A 24,262-nucleotide genomic window follows, 5' to 3' on the forward strand; every position below is an offset into this window, starting at 1 on the left:
TTATGGCAGTTGGATTTGAACCTACATACCGATCAAGTTTTGACAACTGTGACGCTCTTCAAAGAGTCTATTTCAGAAAGCTTATTTGCAATAAGCATCACTAGATGAAACAAAACAGTAAGAGAAATCCAGGCTTATTAAAAAAGTCATAAGAAATCCAGATTTTTGACCTGACATAGCAGAAACACTTTCTGTAGTGATAGAAACCTCTATATTCATATCTAGCAAAATTCTTCAGCAGATGTCAAAGTTGCAGAAACATGCCACAAGTGATTTTTTTTAGGCTAAGAATTCACCTTTTTCGGGTACATTTGGAACTCCTTTAAGATAAAGCATACAAACTGTTAACTGAGCAGTGTCTTTTACATCATAGCTCATCTAAAGCTAAAAAAAACATTGTGTTGGCCCAGAAGTTCATTCAGGTTTTTCCGTAACATATTCCTTAAGGAAAAACCCAAACATTTGGGGCAACCCAATACTTCAATTTTGAATTAACTAATCTTTAGTACTATCAGAAAGGTCTTACAGTCTATAGGTAATCTGCTTGCTTAACTGAATATATTTCATCTTTGTAAAACACTGTCTTTTCCACAATTTCCAACAAGATTTCCATACTATAAACCATAAATCCATCAAAAAATGTTTTCTCTGCCTGAGTACAAGATCTTTTTTAGCTAGCCAAGTATGTAAGTTCTTACCTCTTGCTCTGTTGGACTTTTAATTCTGATTTCAGGTGATTAATTTCATCCATACTTTTTTGACTGTTAAAACAACAAACCCAATATGCATTTGAACACAATATATCTTAATATTGTTCATTTTATTACTTTTGCATAAAAAGTTTTTCTTTTGCTCTGTGCACAAATTACAATTATTATTTCACTGTAATTCATCTCCCAGTCTTTTCCAGTTGTGGTACTAGCTCAGTTCTATATTAGTAGAACTGATTTTAAATTTAGCAATTTGTTCATATTTATTTTTGAACTAGAAAAAATAATTTAATGATATCAAAATGAATACAGGTATCTCAATTACTAATTGTGATTCGCATAGGCACAGTGGCTTGTGCTGCTTGCATAAAGCATTTGGATGAACACGTATTACTTTGGTTAGTAAATCACAATTAGAACAGAACCAGTTTTTTGACATCAACTGGTGATGTTTTATGTGTAGGATGAACAAGCACAGTGCAAGAGATAAAGGGAAATGTGGTCCTATCAAAATGAAGTTTCACTTAACAGAAAGCATTTTACAGCTCCAATCACACTAGCCGTATTTCAAGTGCTCCAACACCATGTGGTTAGAGGGCATCATATTGAAGAGTCTAATTCATTGCATGAGGGGAAACAAGTGGGTTTAGAATGGCTGGATTCCTCCCATTTAAGGGTTCCTCTACTGAAACATCTTCTAAAGAATAATCTTACCTAGTAATCTAGATTTAAAAAACTCTTTTTATACATATGGCATTTTCAAGGACATAAACAGCCTAGAAGAAACAAGCTAAAACAATCAAATTAGCATCAAATGTTATCTTCTATTATTTTCCAGAATTACTTAACTGTCTAGTAGAGGCACACTGGATCTCTTCTGCAGACTAAAATCTGAATGAATTATACTGGGAAATGAAGTAAAATGAAACGTGAGAAAAAAATGTTTGACTAAATGTTGTCAGGCCAGTAAAGGGCCTGAAAAACAAGGGCCTTGGTGGTAAAGAAGTAAGAGATCTTGAGTCAGGGTTTTTTTAATGGAAATAATGAATGAATGAGCAAAATTCACTTACCTGTCTTTTCTCCCACAAGGCAGAGATCAAGTTTCTCACTGATTGTATTTCCTAAATATGTCAAATCTCCCTTCTACTCTTACTGCCCTGCAATCTCTTCTCAGTTTATCATCTGACAAATGGACCACAAGAAAACCAGCTAACAGTAATTGTTTTAATCCACCCTCCACGGTACTGCTAGGACCTTTCCAGAACACAAATTGGCTAATGCTACTCCCATTGAACACCCTTTGTGGCTCTTTACCACCACCTACAGGATGAAATTCAAACTTTAGTACATGCTTCAAAGTTCAAAGATGCCCACTGTGTTCCAGACAACACACTAGGGCACTTTCAACTGAAAGATCCTCACCATGTTAATATATGTTAATTAATACAGCTCCTACTATATTAATACACCATGTTAATTAATACAGCTCCTATTAGTCATACAGTAAACAAGCTCTTAGTCCTTTAAAACCAGCTTTATAGACACCTCTGAAGACTTTATAGACCCACGTAGACAGACTTGCTCCCTTCATACCTGGTATATCTTTAGCACGTATTACACTAGATTATAATGACCCATGAACAACTTAAAGTCAGAAGACATGTCTCATAAATCTCTATTTCCAATCTAAACATGGGGTTGAAAAGAAGAAATTCTCAATGAGTACTGATCAGTATTTATGTATGTGTTAGTCACTCAGTCGTGTCTGACTCTTTGCGACCCCATGGACTATAGCACGCAAGGCTCTTCTGTCCGTGGGATTCTCCAGGCAAGGATACTGGAGTGGGTTGCCATTCTCTTCTCCAGGGGATCCTCCTGACCCAGGGATCAAACCCAGGTCTCTTGAGTTGCAGGCAGATTCTTCACCGTTTAGCTAACAGGGAAGCCCACTGATCAGTATAGTACTAGTAACGCTGATCAGTATAGTAGGAAAAGTAGATTAATGAAAATTGATTAATCAAAAGGGACCAAGTACACACAGTTCTCCCACTCATCAGGTCTATTCAAAGGCACCACTAGGAGGCATCATGTTAATGGAGAGAGGAGAAAGTTACTTCCCATATAAAGCTCAGAGTGTGAGCACATACCCCTCACATCTTCATCACTATGAATATTAAAAGGAAAGCAAGTCCTACGATTTTGCAGATTTCTTCTGCCTGAATTTGATCACAGCAGCATCCCTTTTCAATGTCTTTCAAGGACCATACTTTCAAGAATTACACAAAGCTTGGGGAAAAAAGTTACTAGCAGGATTGCCATGAAGGGGAGATACCAAAATCACCAGGGCTACAGGGATAAGAGTCAAAAGTCTTTAATTAATGAATTAATGAAGCAGGCTCTGAGATCCCACAGCTTAAACTCACTTTACTGGTAAGCCTGAAAAGTATCTGGCAGTAAGAGCTCTTGGGATCACTTAACAGTCATGTTGGTATAGTGAACAAAGTTTTTCATGACAGGCCCAAAATAATTCAGTAGTTTTTGAACAGATTCAAGTTATTTGAAGTGTGCAGTTCAAAGAAAGTGAGAAAATGGACATCTCCGTACTCATTTGATTTAAAATGTTAATGTTCCTAAAGTAACTGTAGAAACTGGTCTTCAGTCACCTTGTAATCCCAGAGATCTTTCTTCATATCTAGCAAAATTCTTCTGTTATAGATGTAAAATTATATATTAACGATTATTTAGAAAATGCCTGCTTTAAAAACTGGACATCTCAGCAAACATTTTATCTAAATTGTGCTGTATTTTTAAAGGATTTTTTTCCCAGCATCTACATAAAAATTTACATTTATTTATTAAAGAAGTAGTTTCTAAAAAGTAAATAGACGTAATGCTCTGAAGAGTTGAGAAATCAGACATTTTAAAAGTTTATATATACAACAAAATATACATGTAACAATTAAAACATTTAATTAATTAGTATAACCCCACCAATACAATGTTTGCTACTGTATTTAAAAGCATTTATTCAAAATACGTCAAGCTCATTCCAAAGGATGAAAGACACATGAGCCCATTTCTTATGCTATGAGGTATATGGTAACAACAACAAAAAACCTAAATGCAAAAGGACCATCAGTTGCCTAAATATAAAACTGATCTTTGGCAAAGATGTGTTACACAGGATAACACAGCAATAAGGAGATCCTTAATTTCACACCATCTTCTCACATCATGGGCCCTGTTCACTCTTCCCTTTCAAAGAGTTACAACTCTGTTCCAGAGAACTCAGAATTTTAAACAGGTGGTCTGCTGATTAACGTGTATCTCCTCAAACCTCAGTACTACAGCTATACAAATTACACTTTAAAAATATTTGAAACAGATAATTGAATTTATTGGTTGGCTATGAGTAGGAAAATACATCAGTAAAGAAAAGAGACCCTGTATATAAATATAATACTAGCTAGTTACAATGAAGGTTCCACTGAAAAGAACAGTAAAAGCCCTTGTTACCATCAGTCCATAGGTCATATTCAGTTTCCCATTACCCTTATTAAAGAGCTGCCTAGGCAAATGGGACATTCCTTGAGTTTAGTGCAGATAACGTGCTGGGTTTTGTTACATGAATGGTAAACAAAAGTTAGTCCAGTGCATTACATAATATAATGTACTGTGAATAAAGACTAGATACTCTATTTTAGACACTATTTCAATAGAATGGTTACTAAAATTTATGTAACCGAAGAGAGCAAAGTGAACATCTTAAAACACTGTTTACAAGTGGGGGATAAACAATTGCTATAAAGGTTCTTTGAATTCTCTGCAGCATCTCTGCTGGGTATTCTTATTGTTTCATTAAAAGAACAAATCTGCTGTAAATTGTTGTTTTGCCCAGGATGGTTCTTGTACTTATATAGCATAACCCCCAAACCTTAAAAGTTACTATGGAAATTCTGTAAGTTTAAGTAGTAAAAAGTGGAATACAAAAACTTAAAACTTATTATTGAAAACCTGACATCTTAGAAGAGCTTTGAAATTTTAATTTCAACATTTAGAAGTGCATTCCACCCAATTTAATCATGTCCTTAGGTTTCAAAGTGCTAACTCAAGTTTTCCTGGTTGTCACTAAATCAAGTAAAATAGAAAACACTTCTTGGAGTTGTTCCCTGCTTATCTTCTAGGACTGTTAAGTTGCAATCAACAATTTATTTCTACAACTTAAAATTATGCCGTAAGTTAATTTTCATGAACATTATTTAAGTTCATAAAGCATAAATAATCAGCCACTAATACAGTAAACTGTATGTCAAGAGATTTTACAAGGAATTGAGCACCTCTGAATTTCTGATCATTAAAAAGAAAATATACCCCAAATTTTCTGCAAAATATTCATAAGATGGATTTATCCTGTAAGAACACTGAAATTACATTATGGCAACACCACATTAAATATGTTTGTTACAGAATTTTTGAAGAAAACCTATACTGTGAAAACTTACTAGTTTTTTTTTTGTTTTTTACTGCATTTTAGGGAGTACGGATTACTGGAAATTATCCAGAACACAGAAAATATTTAAAACACAAACCTTGCTTAACCAAAGTTTCAGTCTATTTTGGTGTGATCATTTATTCACTATAGACTGAAATTATTTTTTCTCTTTTGAAGCTTATGGTTGTAAATCTATAATCCTGGTTCAATTTATCACTATCTAATAAGGTGGAGAAGCTGTTCAAACTGACCCACAGAATGCAGTATGCCTAGAAGAGGCAAGAACAAATATTTTCAAGACATAACCAGCCATTATATCTTAGTATGCTGGTTCCAAATTAAAATATTTTGTAGACAATAACAAATACAGATGAAAATATTTTGTGTAAAGCTCAAACCTTTAGCATCTAACAAGTGCACTCTAGTTCCAGCATCTATGAAAAGAATACATCCTCCATTAAAAACAGAGTAAGTGCTTCTCCCCTTCTTCCATAAAGCTCAAGCAGTTTCCTTCATCTCCTCAGTCCAGCCAGCTCCAGCTTGCCTTTGCTGGAAACTGTCATGATGCACACTACCAACACAGTGTTTAGGAAAAATGAGTAAACACACCTTTTATTCACACTTTACAAAAACCCAAAAAGAAACCCTAAAGAAAGCTATGCATTGGTTCTATATCAATAATACCAGCTTTCCAATGTACTGATTATAAACCAGATGTGTTTGGTGTCAGCACAACTTAAAACAAAAGGCAAAAAATAAAAAACTATCACAACAAAATCTTTAAAAAAAAAAAAAAGAAAGAAAAAGCAAACCTCAAAGGAAAAACCAGGTCCCAGACAAAGATTCAAGATCAAAACCTTTTGTAGAATTTTTTTTAAAGGAAAAAAAAAAAGAATCTTTTACTTAAACAGTATGTAATTTTATTTTCTCTTAGAATAAGCACATTTAAGTGCTAAACATTTTTCATAAAATTTTAAGTCATTATCCAAAATGACTCATTCTCTGTATAAAAACTGTTATTAACATTCAACAATTTCTCTTCTTAATGCTCACTGGATACATGGTGTCCTTTTGCTTCCCTGCCTGCAGCTGAAACAAAAGCAGTTAGACCAAGTTCCCTCTGAATTCATTTGTTTTTTGAGAGAATGAATGAATGAGAACAGAACATATAGGAGTTAACTTTGCAAAGTTAAAGCTGGCTTTAATCTCTATTCTACTAATGGCACTACAGGCAAAATACAAGGTATAATATCTTTTATCTTGGTTGACATATTAAAATGACTTGGTCACTTTAAAAATGATCTGAAGTATTGTCTTAGGGACCTGTTTTGAAAATACATCTCATTTATTTTATACTGCTTCATAAACGGAAAATTACTTTTTTTCTTTTTTAAAAAAAGGGAATGATTTTTTAAAAACATGGAAACTAAGGAATACATGGAAAACAAAAAGAATTCACATGATAGTAGTACTCTGGGTGACGAACAGCACTGTGCAATGACGCCAAGAAGCAGTGCTTGGGTCTGGCAAACAAAGACCCAGGGCTCCCCACCCTATGAACACGTTCCAAAATGTGATATTCAATGCTTCACAATGGAAAAAACCCACAGCTCATACAAAAGGATTTTCATAAAACTCTCACAAATGTTAAACAGTATTTAAAAAATACAAAAGAGGATGCACAGATTTTCTCTGCATGCACAGGCAGTGCTTGGTGGGAACAAATTCAGGCAGGCACAGTGGAGATAGGACAAGAAGTGTCTCAAAAAGGAGTTAAGAAGCTGTACCTAAGCAGCCATAATTTTTTAACTTAAAAAAGTTAAGGATTTAAAAACATCAGAATGTACATACATCAACCATTACACATTCAGTCCATAAATGCCTTCAGATCATTCACTACTCAGATTATCTGTCCTGGTAAATAGTTTTTTGCAAAAATCCAGGAATTCATCGGTAAGTTGTCTCTAGTCCAAGCAAATGTCCTAAACTTTAAACAGAGTTAAATTTAAAGAGCAATGTTCTCAATTTAAAAACAAAGTAGTACAAAAGGGCTAACAAAACCCTAACAGTGCAAATCATCAGCAGAGAAAGTCTGTTGCAACTTCTTTTACAAGCTTTATAACACATGAAACAGGTAAAAAAAACCTTAGCCTTAGATTACAATACAATCATTTCCAAATCTGATTTTTTTAGTACAAAATTTCATAAATCAGGTCTTCTGTGGATCATATACAATCATAAAGGCTAAATTCAAATTCTATATTTTACAAACAAGTCTGAAAAAGGAGGGAGTAAAGTATGGAAGAATGATCTCTGGATGTTATTACTGGCCTCAAAAAAGTAGTGCTACAGATTTCTGTGCAAAGAGAATATGCTGTTCAGTTTCCTATTTCAAGGCATGAAAATATTATATTGGATAGAAGAAACAGGAAAATTATTTGCAACAAATTAAAGATAGGTGCAAACACACCAATCCCTGTCTAACAGTATATAAAGCATACTGGGCTCAGAATTTGTTTGCTAGCACCTGGCTTTCATACTATATCCTTATCAAATGATCAGACTGAAAACTCAAATCATCATTAAGAAAAAACAAACAAATAAACAAATCTAAGTGGCCATACCTCACTCCCCTATATTCAGAATTTTTACAAGTTTACGAGTAAAACTGAGGTCATCCTCTGAAGGTACTTGACTACCTCCTGCCAGGAAGGTGAATGCCATTAACCTGGGGCAGGAAAGGCAGTAAGAGCTCCAGTTGTGCAAAAAGTGAGAAGTGGTCAGAGGGGATGAGTGGGTGTGGGCAGCCGCTGATATTGTTCTCAACTAGCCAATGGTGGTCCAGAGGTCCCAGGATGCCTAAAGTGTTCAGCTGAGGTTTAGAATAGAAGATGTAGTCAATTATACCCTGAAAAACAGAAGGCAAAAAGAAAAATAAGAAAATGACACATAAAATGACACTGAACTACTGAGAACTTTCAAGACATATCCCCAGTCATGTTTGGTAAACAAAGAAACTTACTGGCCTGTAGAAAATGGCAGTTATTACACAGATCAAATAGCATCCCCAAATTGAGAATGAAGAAACCTTAGGGATGGTAATCATTCTTCCTCTTATATAGATCGTTTCAAAATCTTTAACGAGACCTAAAGAATCCTTCATGATATGGCCTCTGCTTCTTTTTCCTAACTTAATTTGTGACACTTTTCCTTGCTCACTATTCCACTGCCACACTAGCCCTTTTTGGGGAAGCAGGGTGTGAACTGAGGTACAATTCCTTTAGGTGATAAGCTCCATCCTCCTCCAGGGCCTCCGCACATGTCTGGAACACTTTCTTCTACTTGTCACCTGGCTAAATCCTTCTTAACCTTCAAGTGCCAAGTTTAATTACTTTCCCAAGGCCTTCTGGAATCCTACCCTCATCCACTTAAAGCTACCAGCTGATTTTTTCCCTCGCTAATGCATACCCTAAAGTGCAACTATATACTCATTTGTGTGGCTGAGATCTACGTTCCCACCAGACCATGATGTCACAAAGGCCAAGCACATCTCTGCCTTTCACACCTTCAACAGCATGCAGGCACAGCATCCGGCACACAGCTAGGATACTCTTAGTTTGCTCCTCTCTGTCCAGTAACTGTAACAGTCTGTCCTTTACATGCTCTTGGCCAAAGTATTTAAGCACATTCTAAATTCTTCCCAACTTTCTACCAGTAACAGCAGTCAGAAGGGAAACACCTCTAATCTCTCCCACCTTTTGGTTATCATCCTCTCCTCTCCTGCCATCAACCTCCTTGAAACGAAAATCTGTAGCTGGTTTTCTCTCTCATTGCTCAGTTACTCTTCAACTCATTATATTCTAGTTTCTCTGACCATCTCTACAGACAACTCTGAGCAAATCTTTCTGAAGCTTAACACTCACTCCTCTTTCCCTAGAAAGGCTTTCTTTCCTTGGCATTTAAGTTCCTTATACTGTCATGGTTTTCCACCTCTTTGGTTACTAACATCATTTACATGTTAGTTTTGTCCAGTCTACTCTAGTCTCTCTTTAACTATACATACTCATCTCTTCCCAGTGTTAAATCATTATCTACAGTTCTGTAGATCCTCAAAAGTCAAATAAAAATTTTTTTTAGTTTTCAACAGTTTCTCAAAGGAGTCTAAATAACCCTCCCCTCTAAAATTAAGCAACAGTTAACACAAGTATTTACACTATTCTAATAAGACAATTTATTGTCTTATTAGACAATAAGGAAGGGGAAGGAGAGGGTGGGATGAATTGAGAAAGTAGCATTGATAAAAAAAAAAAAAAAAAAGACAATCTAACCTGAATGATTATTTTTTCAGCAGGTTAGAAATGGAAAACTAGGATTTAAGAGAGCAAAAATGCAAAAGATAGCAAAAAAGGACAGTTGAACACAAGTCCTAAACAACCACAGATAATAAAAATGAGGAGAATTACTAAGGAAAAAAACCCCATATTGTAATAATCCATTAATTGTATAAGAAGGCATATAAACAATATGTGTAGTAAAAAATTTACAACAGCTAATAGTAAACTACATTTTGGTTCTCAAATAGTACTGTTTCAGTTATAATGAAATAAAAGAAATGGAACATCAAACTAACATCAAATAAAATACAATGGTCCTGCATATCCAGCTGTTAGTAATGAGCCCATTAAAAAAAAAAAAAAAGCCCTAAAGAGATGACAGGTAACTCAGGATTTAATATCATTATTTCATCTGATTTCTAACCCTGGAAATGATTCTAATAATATCTATAAAGTAGAGGTAGAATTCTAATCACATGGAATTCTACGTAAGAATACTGCTGTCAGCTAATTCAAGATGGCTTAATTCCATTCTGAGTGTTAACATTTAAAGCCATCACAAAATTATAAAATGCTCTTGAAAAAAAAAAATGGAGTTTTAAATGTTTATTCATCTCAAGACTCACCTTAAAATCAAATGTGTAATTGGTGTAAGGCATCAGGCCACTCTCATAGGCACTCTTTAACTTGAAGCCATGAGTGATCCTTCCATTGGTTGTCCCATTTTTCCCATTACAGCTGAAGTTTGTAAGACTTTCATTGTATCTCAGTTCCTTAAAGTCTTTATGATTTGTTTCTACTCCACCAGTGCTCAAATATTCTACAACACCTATAAAGAATATAAATGTACTTTCTGCATTGTTAAGTATAATATACAATGTGCAATACATAACTAAACAGACAATTCAATAGTAAAGTTTTAAATCACACGTATTCTCACTTTTTAAAATGTTTCACTATTTTCCACCTTTGCCAAAACTTGTATAAACACATTTTTCCATGGTTTTAATTATAGTGAATATTTTACACTTTACTGTACCATATGAACTTACATCATCTCAATTATTTTTTTTAATAATTGTGTAATACAACAGGGCTGACATATAGTATTTGTTAAACCAGTTTCCTATTTCTTAAAAAAAATTCATGTTATTCCTATTTTTTAAAAAAAATTAACACCACAATCAACATCTTGGTATGTAGGCTTCTGTTCAGGGTTAGTATGAAATACCAAGATTAGGCTTCATGGTGCTTATGAATACATGAATTATGAAAGAATGACAGAGCCATCTCACCATCTCTGGACACTATTTTTCCAGTGTGCTAAGCATAAGAGGGGGCTTCCCTGGTGGCTCAGATGGTAAAAAATCCACCTGCACTGCGGGAGACCTGAGTTCAATCCCTAGGTTGGGAAGATGCCTTGGAGGAGTGTGTGGCAACCCACTCCAGTATTCTTGCCTGGAGAATCCCATGGACAGAGGAGCCTGGAAAGATACAGTCCATGGGATCGCAGAGTCGGAATGACAGAAGTGACTTAGCACACACACAGGCATAAGGTGGGCTCTGCAAATATTTAACTTTCATTTAATCACTTAGCAAAACTAGACATTTTCCCATGTGTTTTGTTATTGCAATGCAACACAGAAATGAGTCTTAAGATCTGTATCATGTGACAAGAGTCTCTCTTTGCCCCTCACATATTTTGTAGCTAAAGAGGATGAAAAGCAAAGAATTTTCCAGTAATCCCCAGATGGCTTTGATGAGATGGACTAAAGAATTGTGGATGTTTGGCACCTTTATTTCCCCGAAAACAGATTTTTAACATAAATTTAATTTCATTATCTTTTCTTTCATCTGTTGTGATAGCAGCAATATGTCACTGAATTTAACTACTCCAAGTGTATATGTGTGTGAATGCATGCATTTATGCATGCAAGTAAGTTCAAGGAAAAGTTCTCTTGAGTATCCAAGAAAGTATGGTTGTTACTCACTGTACTATCCATGGAAAAGTTTAAGAATAAGGCTTTGTGTATTCTTCCATTCTGTGACTAAATATCAACATTCTTGATCCTTTTTTGTTAAAACCACTGTCTGACCTCTGTAAATAGAAAAATCTCAAATTCCACCTGAGGAGCACAATGTTTCTAATCAAGTCTACCAAAATTTGAGATTGTGTGATATATGGTCAAATTTAAACTGGATTTTATTACCACATGCTGGAATCCCAGAGTCTGTCTTAATAACCTTTTCAGAGTCTGCAATACATATAACATGAGGATAATAAAATATGCCCATGTGTTTTCTGAAGATGATTAACATCCTTCCTCTGGAGGTACCAGAGGATAATACCATTACCATTTACTATTTCATTTTATAATGAAGTGGTAATAATACCATTTCATTTTCAAAATGGTCTCCCTACTCCACAAAAAAAAAATTTTTTTTAACCTGATTGATAGCGGCCACTATAAACTGAATTTTCATTTTGACTAGATTTGGAATTATCAGAAACAACACATTACAAAAGCATTTTAAGTCAGCAAGTGTTCTATGTAAAATAGCATTGTTTTGTTTACCAGAGTCCGGCAAAGAATTAAGATCTGCACATAACACTAGTGGAATAGTTCCAAATTCTCCTAATACACTGGACTGGAGACTTCTCGAGGCTTTATCAATAATATTCTTCACTTCTGAGAGGAACATCATCGTTTGAACCAACTTCACATCAGAGTATTCAGGGTCCCAATGCATATGAGCATTAGCCACAAGAATAAGCTGCTTTTCTGTTCCAAGATGTGGCTTTCCAGCTATATTAGATAAAAAGAAAAGAAACAAAGCCCATATATTGTCACATGCTCTGAAAGCAAGTAATATCTCAGAGTCCTGGGAATAAAAAAAGAACGCTAAAATCTGGTTGAAAATCTCCCATCTGAAAACTGATCTACCCTCTGTAACAAACCTGAGAAACAGACATCTGGCCTCTGAGATGAGTACTTCCAGCACAGGGTATTCACTCTTTGAACAAAGAGAGCCCATTCTATTTGGGACAGCTTGGTTTTTAAATAGTTCCAGCTCCTTAAAACTTCTGATCTTCTAGATATCCTAAACTGAGCATCACAAAATTAAACGGACATCCTTTTTCTTAAAAAACATTTAAAACAGTCACTAAGTTCCATCTTTCATCTTTTCTATCCCTCAGATTAAATATCCCCATTTCCAACTGCTCCTCAAGTGATGGAAGTCTCAGTTCTTAGCATGATGATCACTCTCTAAATATACATTTAATTTGAAATAAGTGGTCCATTTCTCCAAGACTTAAGACCTTTAAAATAATGACTAAAAGCAGGTCAGGAAGAGAAGTCAACACAGAAATATCCCTGTTTCCAAGAAATTGTATTAAGTGTACAGAATTCTTCTCTCTGAGCAGTTATTTTAACTAATTATTTACTTCAGCATTTTATGTGAAAAATTCTCAAGCAGAAAAAAACCTTGTTTTATGCCTTTTAAGATTTGAAATATTTTTCTAGGCAATGCTTCCTCTTCTTGAGCTTTGTGGTAGAGAAAAATGGATATGAGATTTTAGAAAAGATTTAAATTCTGAATTTCTTCAGGCATTAGACAAGAGTATTAATATGAAACATTTTCTGTCTTTTATTCCATTTTGGAAGCCAAATTTTACAGGAAGTGGAAAGGTCACTCACATGATATTTCAATCAATTCCTTTCGAAGCTCTAGCAGTACGGCAACTCCTATGTTATCTTTTGTCATGACTCTGTTCAGCATGGCTTCAGACCCTTCTGAATTTGCCATGGCTAGTTGATTAAATTCAACAGTGTGTTTCTGAACCAAAGTAAATCTAAAACAAAACACACACAAATATAAAATTGGGAATACCAAGACATTCGTTTTGTGGTAAATGCAATTTCCCCCCAACTTCCTTAACAGATATGATGACATGTAAATTACATTATAGAAAATCCTCCACACTTAGCACTAAGCTTCCCATGTCCATTTCAGTTGCTCTCAGTCTGCCACAGATACAAATAACATCTTGAAAAACTTTTACAACTTAAGATAATGCAGTCATTTTCTATTTAGGTTTCATGTTGGAATATTTCCTCTTACAATTTTAAAATAATTTTTTTCCAAAGTATGGGCTTAAGAATCTCTCTACCATCCCAGAGGGAATGCAATTACAAAGTGTTTCAATTAACAACTGGAGTTAAACCCTAGAAGACACCTGAAAAAATAGCAGAACTTTCAACATGTCTTCCAAAAACATTTTTTCTGATGAATCAAAACAAAACCCTTTAAATCACAGTACTGTTTTCTTGAGAAATAATATGGTGCCTCATTCTCTTAGTTGCCAACTAATTTCCATTCCCTTGACCCTCATCCTGCAAATACAGAGAATATTTTCTTTTTAAGAGTAAGATGACTGGGGAATTCCCTGGTGGTCCAGTAGTTAGGACTCTGACTTCTACTGCAGGGGAACAGGTTCAATCACTGGTCAGGGAACTAAGATCCCCACATGGCATGGACGCCCCCACCCCCCAAAAAAAAAGAAGAAAGAAAGAAGATGACTTACTTTTCTGTTTTAAAGAATATTGCACAGCCATCAACATGTTTTCTTTCTTGTTCTGACATTGTCCTAGCTCTAGATTTAGGACTAAAGAATCCATTGTAGCCACGTTCTTTCAGTTCTACCAGAAAAAAACTGTAATACTGTTCTGTTTCAACTTCCTGAAAAATTGTAAACAGCAGTTATTTCATAAGACAAAATCCAGTCATATGCACTATCTTTATATGTACAGTTTGAGATCTTAAAATAAATTCAAAGGACTGATCTGAAGAATGAAGAATTACATCTTTTCAATGTAATTTATCTGAAATCAATCATAACACCTACTTGTCATTTTACAGGTACCAGTTGATAAAGTACCTCTTTGCTGTTTAGGAGTAAAGAATGGAAAGCCATATACCCCTATGCATATGTATTTTCTTATATTTTAAAACTGGGGTAAACAAAAATCAGAGCAGTAGAAGGAACTCCACAGATCAAGTTTCAGACCACAAAGAGAAAGTCACTTGCCGAAGGTCACGTGTTATTATGAGGGTTGGACTGAGAACCCAGTTACTGTCTACCAGATTCAATGTTCTTTCCACTTGGCCCTAATTATTCAATTACCACTGGTGGTAAAGCAAAATTATACCTTGACAGTGCCACAGTTTCAGTAACATTGCCACCCAATTAAAAATAGTGTGGAGGGACATAAGGGAGGAGCAGGTAAACATTTAGCTGTAATAGCAAACACCAAAACACCCAGCTTAACCCGTTTGCTTAACTTGGCAGCACAGTGCTAAAAGCACAGGATGCAGTGAATGTTCCCGGAATTCAGTCAATACAGGAAAAGTCTGTATTTTAAGAACCGCTAAAGCCAATGCATACTCAAGCTATTCCTTGCTTGATCAAGGGGCATTTCTGCAATTTAAACAAGTATTCTTCTGATGACTTACCTGAAGACTTATGATATCAGCATTGCAACTCAAGATTTCTTGAATAATGGCCTTTTTCCTGTAGTCCCAATTTAGTGCCCATGATGGACAGTAGCCATATAACTGCCGGGTCGCATATTTATCACAAAGAACATTATAGCACATGACAGAAAATAAGGCTGTAGGAAAGATAACTTTACTTATTCACACACGTGGCAGAAAAAAAAAATTAATTTTGTTTCACTTAAAACTAAGTTTGATTTTATTTATTCAATAATATATTCACAGAAAAGCTACCATATGCCAGACATGGCATAAGTCAGATAATAAAGGAAGAACAGATATATGAACAAATATAAATAATAATTGTGTTTCCCACTACACAAGTACAGACAGAAGGTTCAAAAGGAAACAGACTAAGATCTTGAGTCCTTCAGCTTCTAAGACCAAGACTCCTCATTTCTATGCTCCCTCCACCACTTCATCAATTATTAATGTAGAATGTACTCTGACATTTAACTAAGAAAACATAAGTTTTTTCTTAACAGCCATCTCTGCTTTTCTTCTACAAAGCAACTATTAATTTACATGAAAGAAGAACACCATTGCACCCCTGACAGAAGTGCCCAAACTATTTTCATACAATTTTAAAAGATTAGAGGTCATTAGCTTGATTTCTCTCTCAAGTAGGTGTTTTCGCTATCTTATAATTTTGTATTATCATACATCTGGAATACTGTAGAATTTGGGAAATTACAATATAGAAAGATTTGGGTGTGTTTATTATAACTGAATTTGATCAATACTTTAGAGCAGAGTTTCTCAAAAGCAGCACCATGGACATCATGAGTAGGTAATTCTTTGTTGTTGAGGGCTGTGCTATGCACAGCAGCATCTCTGATCTCTAGCCACAAGATGCCAAGAGCACATCTACCACTTGTTGACAATGAAAAGATATCTCCAGATGCTGCTGAATGTCTTCTGGGGGATAAAACCGCCCCTGGCTGAGAAGTACTGCCTTATACCAAACTTTCCTCGACAATGATTATATACAGGCCAGTTACACCAGGGTTTCCCTAGTGGCTCAGACAGTAAAGATTCCGCCTGCAATGCGGGAGACTTGGGTTCGATCCTTGGATTGGGAAGATCCCCTGGAGGAGGGAACAGCCACCCACTCCAGCATTCTGGCCTGGAGAATCCCCATGGACAGAGGAGCCTGGCGGGCAACAGTCTATGAGAACAGAGTCAGACATGACTGAGCGACTTCCACTTCACTCACACAAGCCTTTATTATTATTATTATTATTATTATTATTATTATTATTATCTTCAAACCAAATCAATCTTAAGCGTTCTACTGTAATACGGCCCATAATCTAAAGCATACCAACAATATTATTAGGTTTATAAAGACAAAGTAAAAATAAGATTAAAAAAAAAATCAGGTTACCAACCAGTTGGCCGTGTTCTGTCTGGTTCTTGTAACATAATCCAAGATCTTGGAGGTGGCTGTTCTGTTGCAACTAGTTGAACATAAAACACAAAATTAAACAATATTCTTAGACGTCTTTCTAAAAAAACGGTTTAATCAAATGACCACTTACTTCTTTTTGCAGTACCTGCCAAATTATCAAGCAAATAGTTCAGTAGCCTTCTTGTTCCATCTGGCTCCAGATAGAGGTTCAATATGTCCTGGGTAAGTGGATTTCCTGGAAATATTTTTAAAATAGGCAAAATGAAACAAAGACAAATATTAAAATATTTTAAAACTTAAAAATATACCAAAACTATCAGATCATTTGTGTATTAACTATGTAATTGTATATATTAAGCACATATATAAATATATATATATATATATATATATATTAACTCAATATATCAAACTAGAAAAAATACTTTTTTCAGTTTTTGATGTGAAGAGTAAAAATAATTCATACCACATTACATAGAAGTATCCAAAAATGATTACTAATGGACTGATGTCAATCTAGAAGATATCTAATAGTGCTCTGCATTTGACCCTGCCTCTTCAACACTTTCATAATGATCAAAAGCAAGTAAAACGGGATTGGGGAAGAGTGGGAAGAAGGACTAGGAGAAGGAAAGGGGAGAGCCAATATAATCAACCTGAGAATCATAATTTAAGAATGCTACAGAGTTAATAAGGAAATATCCTACTGAGAAATGCAGTCCAGCACTTAGATTTTTCAAAATTCTAAAGAATGAAATAGCAAAATGAGACAGATTTGGTTTAAGATTAACTCACTAACAAAGGGGGAAAACCCCAGAGCAGTATTTCAACAGCAAATTCAATCACTGTTTCATAAGTGCCAAAAATGAAAGCAAATGCAATGGTTTACATGTACTGTTAAGAGTCTGAAATCTCTCAGAAGGGTTTCTTACATACGAGAAGTAACAACACAGTACACTGTTTAAAACCAAAGTTCCTATCCATGTTCCATTTTAAGACAGACTAGTAAATTCTATAGACTGAAGACACTTAAAATAATAAGACATTTTAGTCATTTGAAATTTTTTTTAAGTAGGGAATTTAAGAATCATCACCAAACAGAGAAAAAAAGCAATTTGCATTTATTCTTTTCTCTTGTGAAAGAACAGACACAAAAAGCAGAATGAGGACAAGGGACAGGATCTAACAGAAAACCAGCTCAGAAGAGAAGTGGATGGTAAGCACTGGAACTATTTAAGATAACACGCCCTGACCTGTGAGATAGTGGAATATCCTTCATAAAAAGCCAGATTACATGGGTGGGAAGAACAGCTAAATTAGTTGGCTTTTAAGATCTCTACAACTTTAATAACTGTAAAGGTAAAAGGTGCTCCTATAAATGCAAAGTATTAATTACAGGAAGACAAGTTACAACATATGTGTACAGTTCTTTACAGATACCAGAGTCCTGAAATTTTCATTTAGTCATAATCCTATGAAACAGATAGCTATAACTTGAAAGTTACCAGGACGCTATGAGTGTGTTGAGAAAATGAAGTCAACTAAAAATTTCTCAGTACCAGGTAAGCATCCCATTCTAACCAGATTACACTTAACACTATCTTTTTTACTACTTTCTAGCGTAAAAAATATTTAAAGGCAATTACTGAGGTTACAGAATTCCAGCTGAGCTAATTAAAACCCTAAAAGATGATGCTGAGAAAGTGCTGAACTCACTATGTCAGCAAATACAGAAAACTCAGTAGTGGCCACAGGACTGGAAAAGGTCAATTTTTATTCCAAATCAAAAGAAAGGCAATGCCAAAGAAAGTTCCCATTACTGTACAACTGCACTCATACCACATGATAGCAAGGTTATGCTCAAAATCCTTCAAGCTAGGTTTCAGCAGTACGTGAAACAAGAACTTCCAGATGTAAAAGCTGGATATAAAAAAGGAAAGGCAGAGGAACCAAAGAACAAACTGCCAACATCCAATGGATCACAGAGAAAGCAAGAGAATTCCAGAAAAAATACCTACTTTTGCTTCATTGACTATGCTAAAGCCTTTGACTGTGTGGCTCACAACAAACTAGAAAATTCTGAAAGAGATGGGAATACCAGACCACCTTAGCTGTCTCCTGAGAAACCTACATGTAGGTCAACAAGAAGTAACAGAACCAGACATGGAACAATGGACTGGTTCAAAATTGAGAAAGGAGGTGGTCAAAGCTAAATACTGTCCACCCTACTTATTTAACTTATATACAGAATACATCATGTGAAATGCCAGGCTGGATGAATCACAAACTAAAATCAAGATTGCCAAGAGAAACATCAACTACTTCAGATTTGCAGATGTTACCACTCTAATAGTAGAAAGCAAGAGGAACTAAAGAGATGCTTGATGAGGGTGAAAGACTAGAGTGAAAAGGCTGGCTTAAAACTCAACATTCAAAAACTAAGACCATGGCATTAGGTCCGAGCACTTCATGGCAAACAGAAGGGGAAAAAGTGGAAACAGTGACAGATTTTATTTCCGTGGGCTCTAAAAATCACTGAAGACAGTGACTGCAGTCGTGAAACTTAAAAGACACTTACTCAATGAAAGGAAAGCTATGACAAACCTGGACAGTGTATTAAAAAGCAGAGACATCACTTTGCCAACAAAGGTCCCTATAGTCAAAGCTATTGTTTCTCTAGGAGTCACGTATGGATGAGAGAGTTGGATCATCAAGAAGGCAGAGTGCTGAAGAATTGATGCTTTCAAACTGTGGTGTTGGAGAAGACTCCTGAGAGTGTCTTGGATTGCAAGGAGATCAAATCAGTCAAGCCTAAAGAAATCAAACCCAACCCTGAATATTCATTGAAAGGACTGATGCTGAAGCTCCAATACTTTGGCCACCTGTAGTGAAGAGCTGACTCATTGGAAAACATTCTGACACTGGGAAAGATCCACGGCAAGAAGACAAGGGGGTGACAGAGGATGACGTGGTTGGATGATATCGACACAACAGACATAAATCTGAGCAAAATACAGGAGATGGTGAAGGACAGGGATCTGACTTTCTAAGATATTAAGATGAGGTGGCAAGAATACACAGAAGAACTATACAAAAAAGATCTTAATGACCCAGATAACCACGATGGTGTGATCAGTCACCTGGAGCCAGACATCCTGGACTGTGAAGTTAAGTGGGCCTTAGGAAGCATCACTATGAACAAAGCTAGTGGAAGTGATGGTATTCCAGCTGAGCTACTTCAAATCTTAAAAGATTATGCTATTTAAGTGCTTCACTTAATATGCCAGCAGAGTTGGAAGACTCAGCAGTGGCCACAGGACTGGAAAAGGTTAGTTTTCATTCAAATCCCAAAGAAGGGCAATGCCAAAGAATGTTCCAACCACAGCACAATTGCACTCATTTCACATGCTAGCAAGGTGATTCTCAAAATCCTCCAAGCTAGGTTTCAACAGTATGTGAAGTAAGAATTTCGACATGTATAAGCTGGATTTAGAAGACAGGGGAACCAGAGATCACATTGCCAACATCGACTGGATCACAGAAAAAGCAAGAGAATTGCAGAAAAACATCTACTTCTGCTTCACTGACTACACTAAAGCCTTTAACTATGTGGGTCACACAAACTGTGGAAAATTCTGAAAGAGTTGTGAATACCAGACCACCTCACCAGTCTCCTGTGAAACCTGTATGCAGGTCAAGAAGCAACAGTCAGAACCAGACATGGAACGATGAACTGGTTTCAAACTGGGAAAGAGTATGGCAAGGCTGTATACTGTCACTCTGCTTATTTAATTTATATGCAGAGTACATCATGCAAAATGTTGGGCTGGATGCAGCACAAGCTGGAATCAAGACTGCCAGGAGAAATACCAATAACCTCAGATATGCGTAACACTACCCTTATGGCAGAAAGGGAAGAGGAACTAAAGAGCCTCTTGACGAAGGTCAAAGGGGAGAGTGAAAAAGCTGGCTTACAACTCAACATTCAGAAAAGTCTTATGGACTCTATGGGAGAGGGAGAGGGTGGGAAGATTTGGGAGAATGGCATTGAAACATGTAAAATATCATGTATGAAACGAGATGCCAGTCCAGGTTCGATGCACGATACTGGATGCTTGGGGCTAGTGCACTGGGACGAACCAGAGGGATGGTATGGGGAGGGAGGAGGGAGGAGGGTTCAGGATGGGGAACACATGTATACCTGTGGCGGATTCATTTTGATATTTGGCAAAACTAATACAATTATGTAAAGTTTAAAAATAAAATAAAATTTAAAAAAAAAAAGAAAAGCTAAGATCATGGCATCCAGTCCCATCATCTTATGGCAAATAGATGGGGAAACAATGGAAACGTTGACAGACTTTCTTTCTCTGGGCCCCAAAATCACTGCAGACAGTGACTGCAGCCATGAAATTTAAAGACACTTGATTCTTGGAAGGTTTGAAACCTATGACAAACCTAGACAGCACATTAAAAACCAGAGACATTACTTTGCCGACAAAGGTCCGCCTAGTCAAAGCTATGATTTTTCGAGCAGTCATGTATGGATGTGAGAGTTGGACCATAAAGAAGGCTGAGCACCAAAGAATTGATGCTTTCAAACTGTGGTGCTGGAGAGGACTCTTGAGAATCCCTTGGACAGCAAGGAGACCAAATTAGTCAATCCTAAAGGTAATCAACCCTGAATATTCATTGAAAGGACTGATGCTGAAGCTGATGCTCCATTTCTTTGGCCACCTGATGCAGAGAGCCAATTCACTGGAGAAGACCCTGATGCTGGGAAAGAGTGAAGGCAGGAGAAGGGGACAACAGAGGACAAGATAGTGGGATAGCATCACTGACTCAATGGACATGAGTTTGAGCAAACTCTGGGAAATGGTAAAGGACAGGGAAGCCTGGTGTGCTGCAGTCCATGGGGTTGCAAAAGATCAGACATGAATGAGTGGCTGAATAACAATAAATGGATGAAGTCAAATGGTGTATTTCCCACAACATACGTGTACTTTTTTGAAATTCCTTTAAATTTATAATTAATCTGGCTTTTCATTGCCTGGAAAAATAATATACATAGGGTAAACTTAAAAAGTACAACACAATTCTGCAATTAAAACATGATGTTGAGCCCTCAAAATTAAGGAAGAAAAGTGAGTTGAGAGAAGCTGCTTCTGAAGAGATGAAGTAAACATACTTTTCCCTATTCTTCCTATCAAAAACAACTAAAGCCTCTGTAAAGAAACATAAGACTGAATGAAATGTGGTTAAGAAGGCAGAATGATCAGGGCCTGAGGAACACAGTAGAGAACTCCTTGAATTCACTATTTGCCTAACATACGCCAGATACAGAACTGAAAAAGCCAGCAACTTGAACATATAAATGGGAACAAGGAAAAAAAAAAAATCCAACAAAAGCTGAAGGACCAGGAAACGGCAACCTAACAAAACAAAACTCATAGATAGCAGCATCTTTATTCCAGCTAAATACCAAAGAAACAAAGAACAACTACTAAAGATATACAAATAGATCATTCAAATGTTCTTAGACAAATTAAAACGGTAATATAAAAAGATGCTCAAATAACCGTAGAAAGGCAAGAAAAAGAAAACAAAAAACCAAGCAAGGAGAAAAAATAGAAAACAAAAAATGAAGAGGCAGCTGTAGCCCCAATAAATCAATAATTACAGTGAGTGTAAATGGTCTAAATATACCAATTAAAACAGAGAGATTGGCAGAATGGATTTAAAAACATGACCCAACTATATGCTATAAACAAGAAACTCACTTCAAATATACCAGTCTAAGCAGGTTGAAAGGAAAAGGATGGGGAATAAAATCATGCAAATATTAATCAAATAAAAGCAGAAGTGATTATATCAATATCAAATACAGTAAATTTCAGAGAAAATTACCACAGCATGAGTGGTCTTGTGTAATGACAAAGGGCCAATCCTCAAGAAGAACTGGCAATTCTGAATCTGTACTCATTAAGTAACAAAACTCAAAATATTTTTGAGAGAGGGGTATTAATGTCTCCAAGTGTAATTTTAGATTTCTCTATTGTCCTTTCAAGTGTAATTTTACATTTTCCTATTGTCCTTTCTTTAAAATTTGTGGGTGTTTGGTTTTATGGCCCAGGCATGAACCTTTTTGTCCCTTGGGCATTGAACAGGAGTTGTATTCTGCTATTATTGGGTAGGTGGTCTATAAATATCAGTTATATCCAGTATATTTGTCTAATACCTCTTGGACTGATGGCATTTGTGGACTTTTGTCTGGTTCTATCAATTTTTGAGAGAGGGGTATTAATGTCTCCAAGTGTAATTTTAGTATGTCAAGACTGAGTATTGTCACCCTGTTTATTTAACTAATATGCAGAGTACATCATGTGAAATGCTGGACTGGATGAAGCACAAGCTAGAATAAAGACTGCCAGGAGAAATATCAGTAACTTCAGATATGCCGATGACACCATCCTTATGACAGAAAGTAAAGAGGAACTAAATAAAGAGCCTCTTGATGAAAGTGAAAGAAGAGACTGAAAACTCTGGCTTACCACTCAACACTCATAAAACTAAGATCATGGCATCCAGTCCCATCATTTCATGGCAAACAGATGGGGCCACAATGGAAACAGTGACAGATTTTATTTTCTTGGGCTCCAAAATCACTGCAGATAGTGACTGCAGCCATGAAATTAAAAGATGCCTGCTTCTTGGAAAAAAAGTTAATGTCCAACCTAGACAGCATATTAAAAAGCAGAAACATTGCTTTGCCAACAAAGGTCCATCCAGTCAAAGCTATGGTTTTTCCAGTAGTCATGTATGAATGTGAGAGTTGGACCATAAAGAAAGCTGAGTGCCAAAGAATTGATGCTTTTGAACTGTAGTGTTAGAGAAGACTCTTGAGAGTCCCCTGGACTGCAAGGAGATCTAACTAGTCAATCCTAAAGGAAATCAGTCCTGAATATTCATCAGGACTGATGCTAAGCTGAAGCTCCAATACTTTGCCCACCTGATACAAAGAACTGACTCATTGGAAAAGACCCTGATGCTGGGAAAGACTGAAGGCAGGAAGAGAAGGGGACGACAGAGGATGAGATGGTTGGATGCCATCACTGATTCAATGGGCGTGAGTTTGAGCAAGTTCTGGGAGTTGGTAATGGACCAGGAAGCCTGGTGTGCTGCAGTCCATGGGGTCACGAAGTGTTGGACACAACGACTGAGCAACTGAACTGAACTGAGTATCACCTTGATACCAAAACCAGGCAAGGTGAGTATAAAGCAAACAAAAAACAAAAATACAAACATATCTCATGAATAGAGGGTCAAAAATCCTTAAGAAAATATTAGGATACACACATGGGCAATAAATAAACTATTCATCATGATCAAGCAGATTTTATTCCAGGAATGCAAGCGTGGTTCAATATTCAAAAATTAGTTACCAAGCTAAAGAAGAAAAATTACATTTTACATCATATCAACTGATATAAAACAGATATTTGAGAAAATTTAATACCCGTTCATGATTTTAAATGCTCAGAAAAAAGACAGAAGGAAATTTCCTCAAATTGATAAAGAGAATCTACAAAATATCTACTGCTAACATTATACTCATAAATGAAAACAATACTTTCTAAGATCAAGTAAAAGGAGGGATATCTGCTTTCACAGCTTTTACTCAACATAGCGCTGGAAGTTCTAGTCAGTCAGTGCCATAAGGCAAGAGAAAGGAGGGGAAAGCATACATATTAGAAAA

General features: G+C 36.0%; 1 protein-coding gene across 2 annotated transcripts in view; it reads right to left on the bottom strand.

Moving 5' to 3' along the window:
* Positions 1 to 3,612: 3,612 nt before the first annotated feature.
* Positions 3,613 to 24,262, bottom strand: part of CNOT6 (CCR4-NOT transcription complex subunit 6) — an 83,818-nt gene continuing 63,168 nt past the window's right edge. Inside the window, exons 5-12 of one of the 2 annotated variants that reach the window (XM_005208378.5) lie at positions 16,652 to 16,741; positions 16,487 to 16,555; positions 15,054 to 15,211; positions 14,125 to 14,279; positions 13,238 to 13,392; positions 12,113 to 12,343; positions 10,163 to 10,365; positions 3,613 to 8,110 (exon numbers count right to left, since the gene is read on the bottom strand). In XM_005208378.5, coding sequence (XP_005208435.1) covers positions 7,898 to 8,110; positions 10,163 to 10,365; positions 12,113 to 12,343; positions 13,238 to 13,392; positions 14,125 to 14,279; positions 15,054 to 15,211; positions 16,487 to 16,555; positions 16,652 to 16,741 — 1,274 coding nt within the window. In that variant the 3' untranslated portion in view covers positions 3,613 to 7,897. 2 annotated transcript variants of the gene reach the window in all.

The sequence above is a fragment of the Bos taurus genome, chromosome 7 (assembly GCF_002263795.3).
Source record: "Bos taurus isolate L1 Dominette 01449 registration number 42190680 breed Hereford chromosome 7, ARS-UCD2.0, whole genome shotgun sequence".
NCBI lineage: Eukaryota > Metazoa > Chordata > Mammalia > Artiodactyla > Bovidae > Bos > Bos taurus.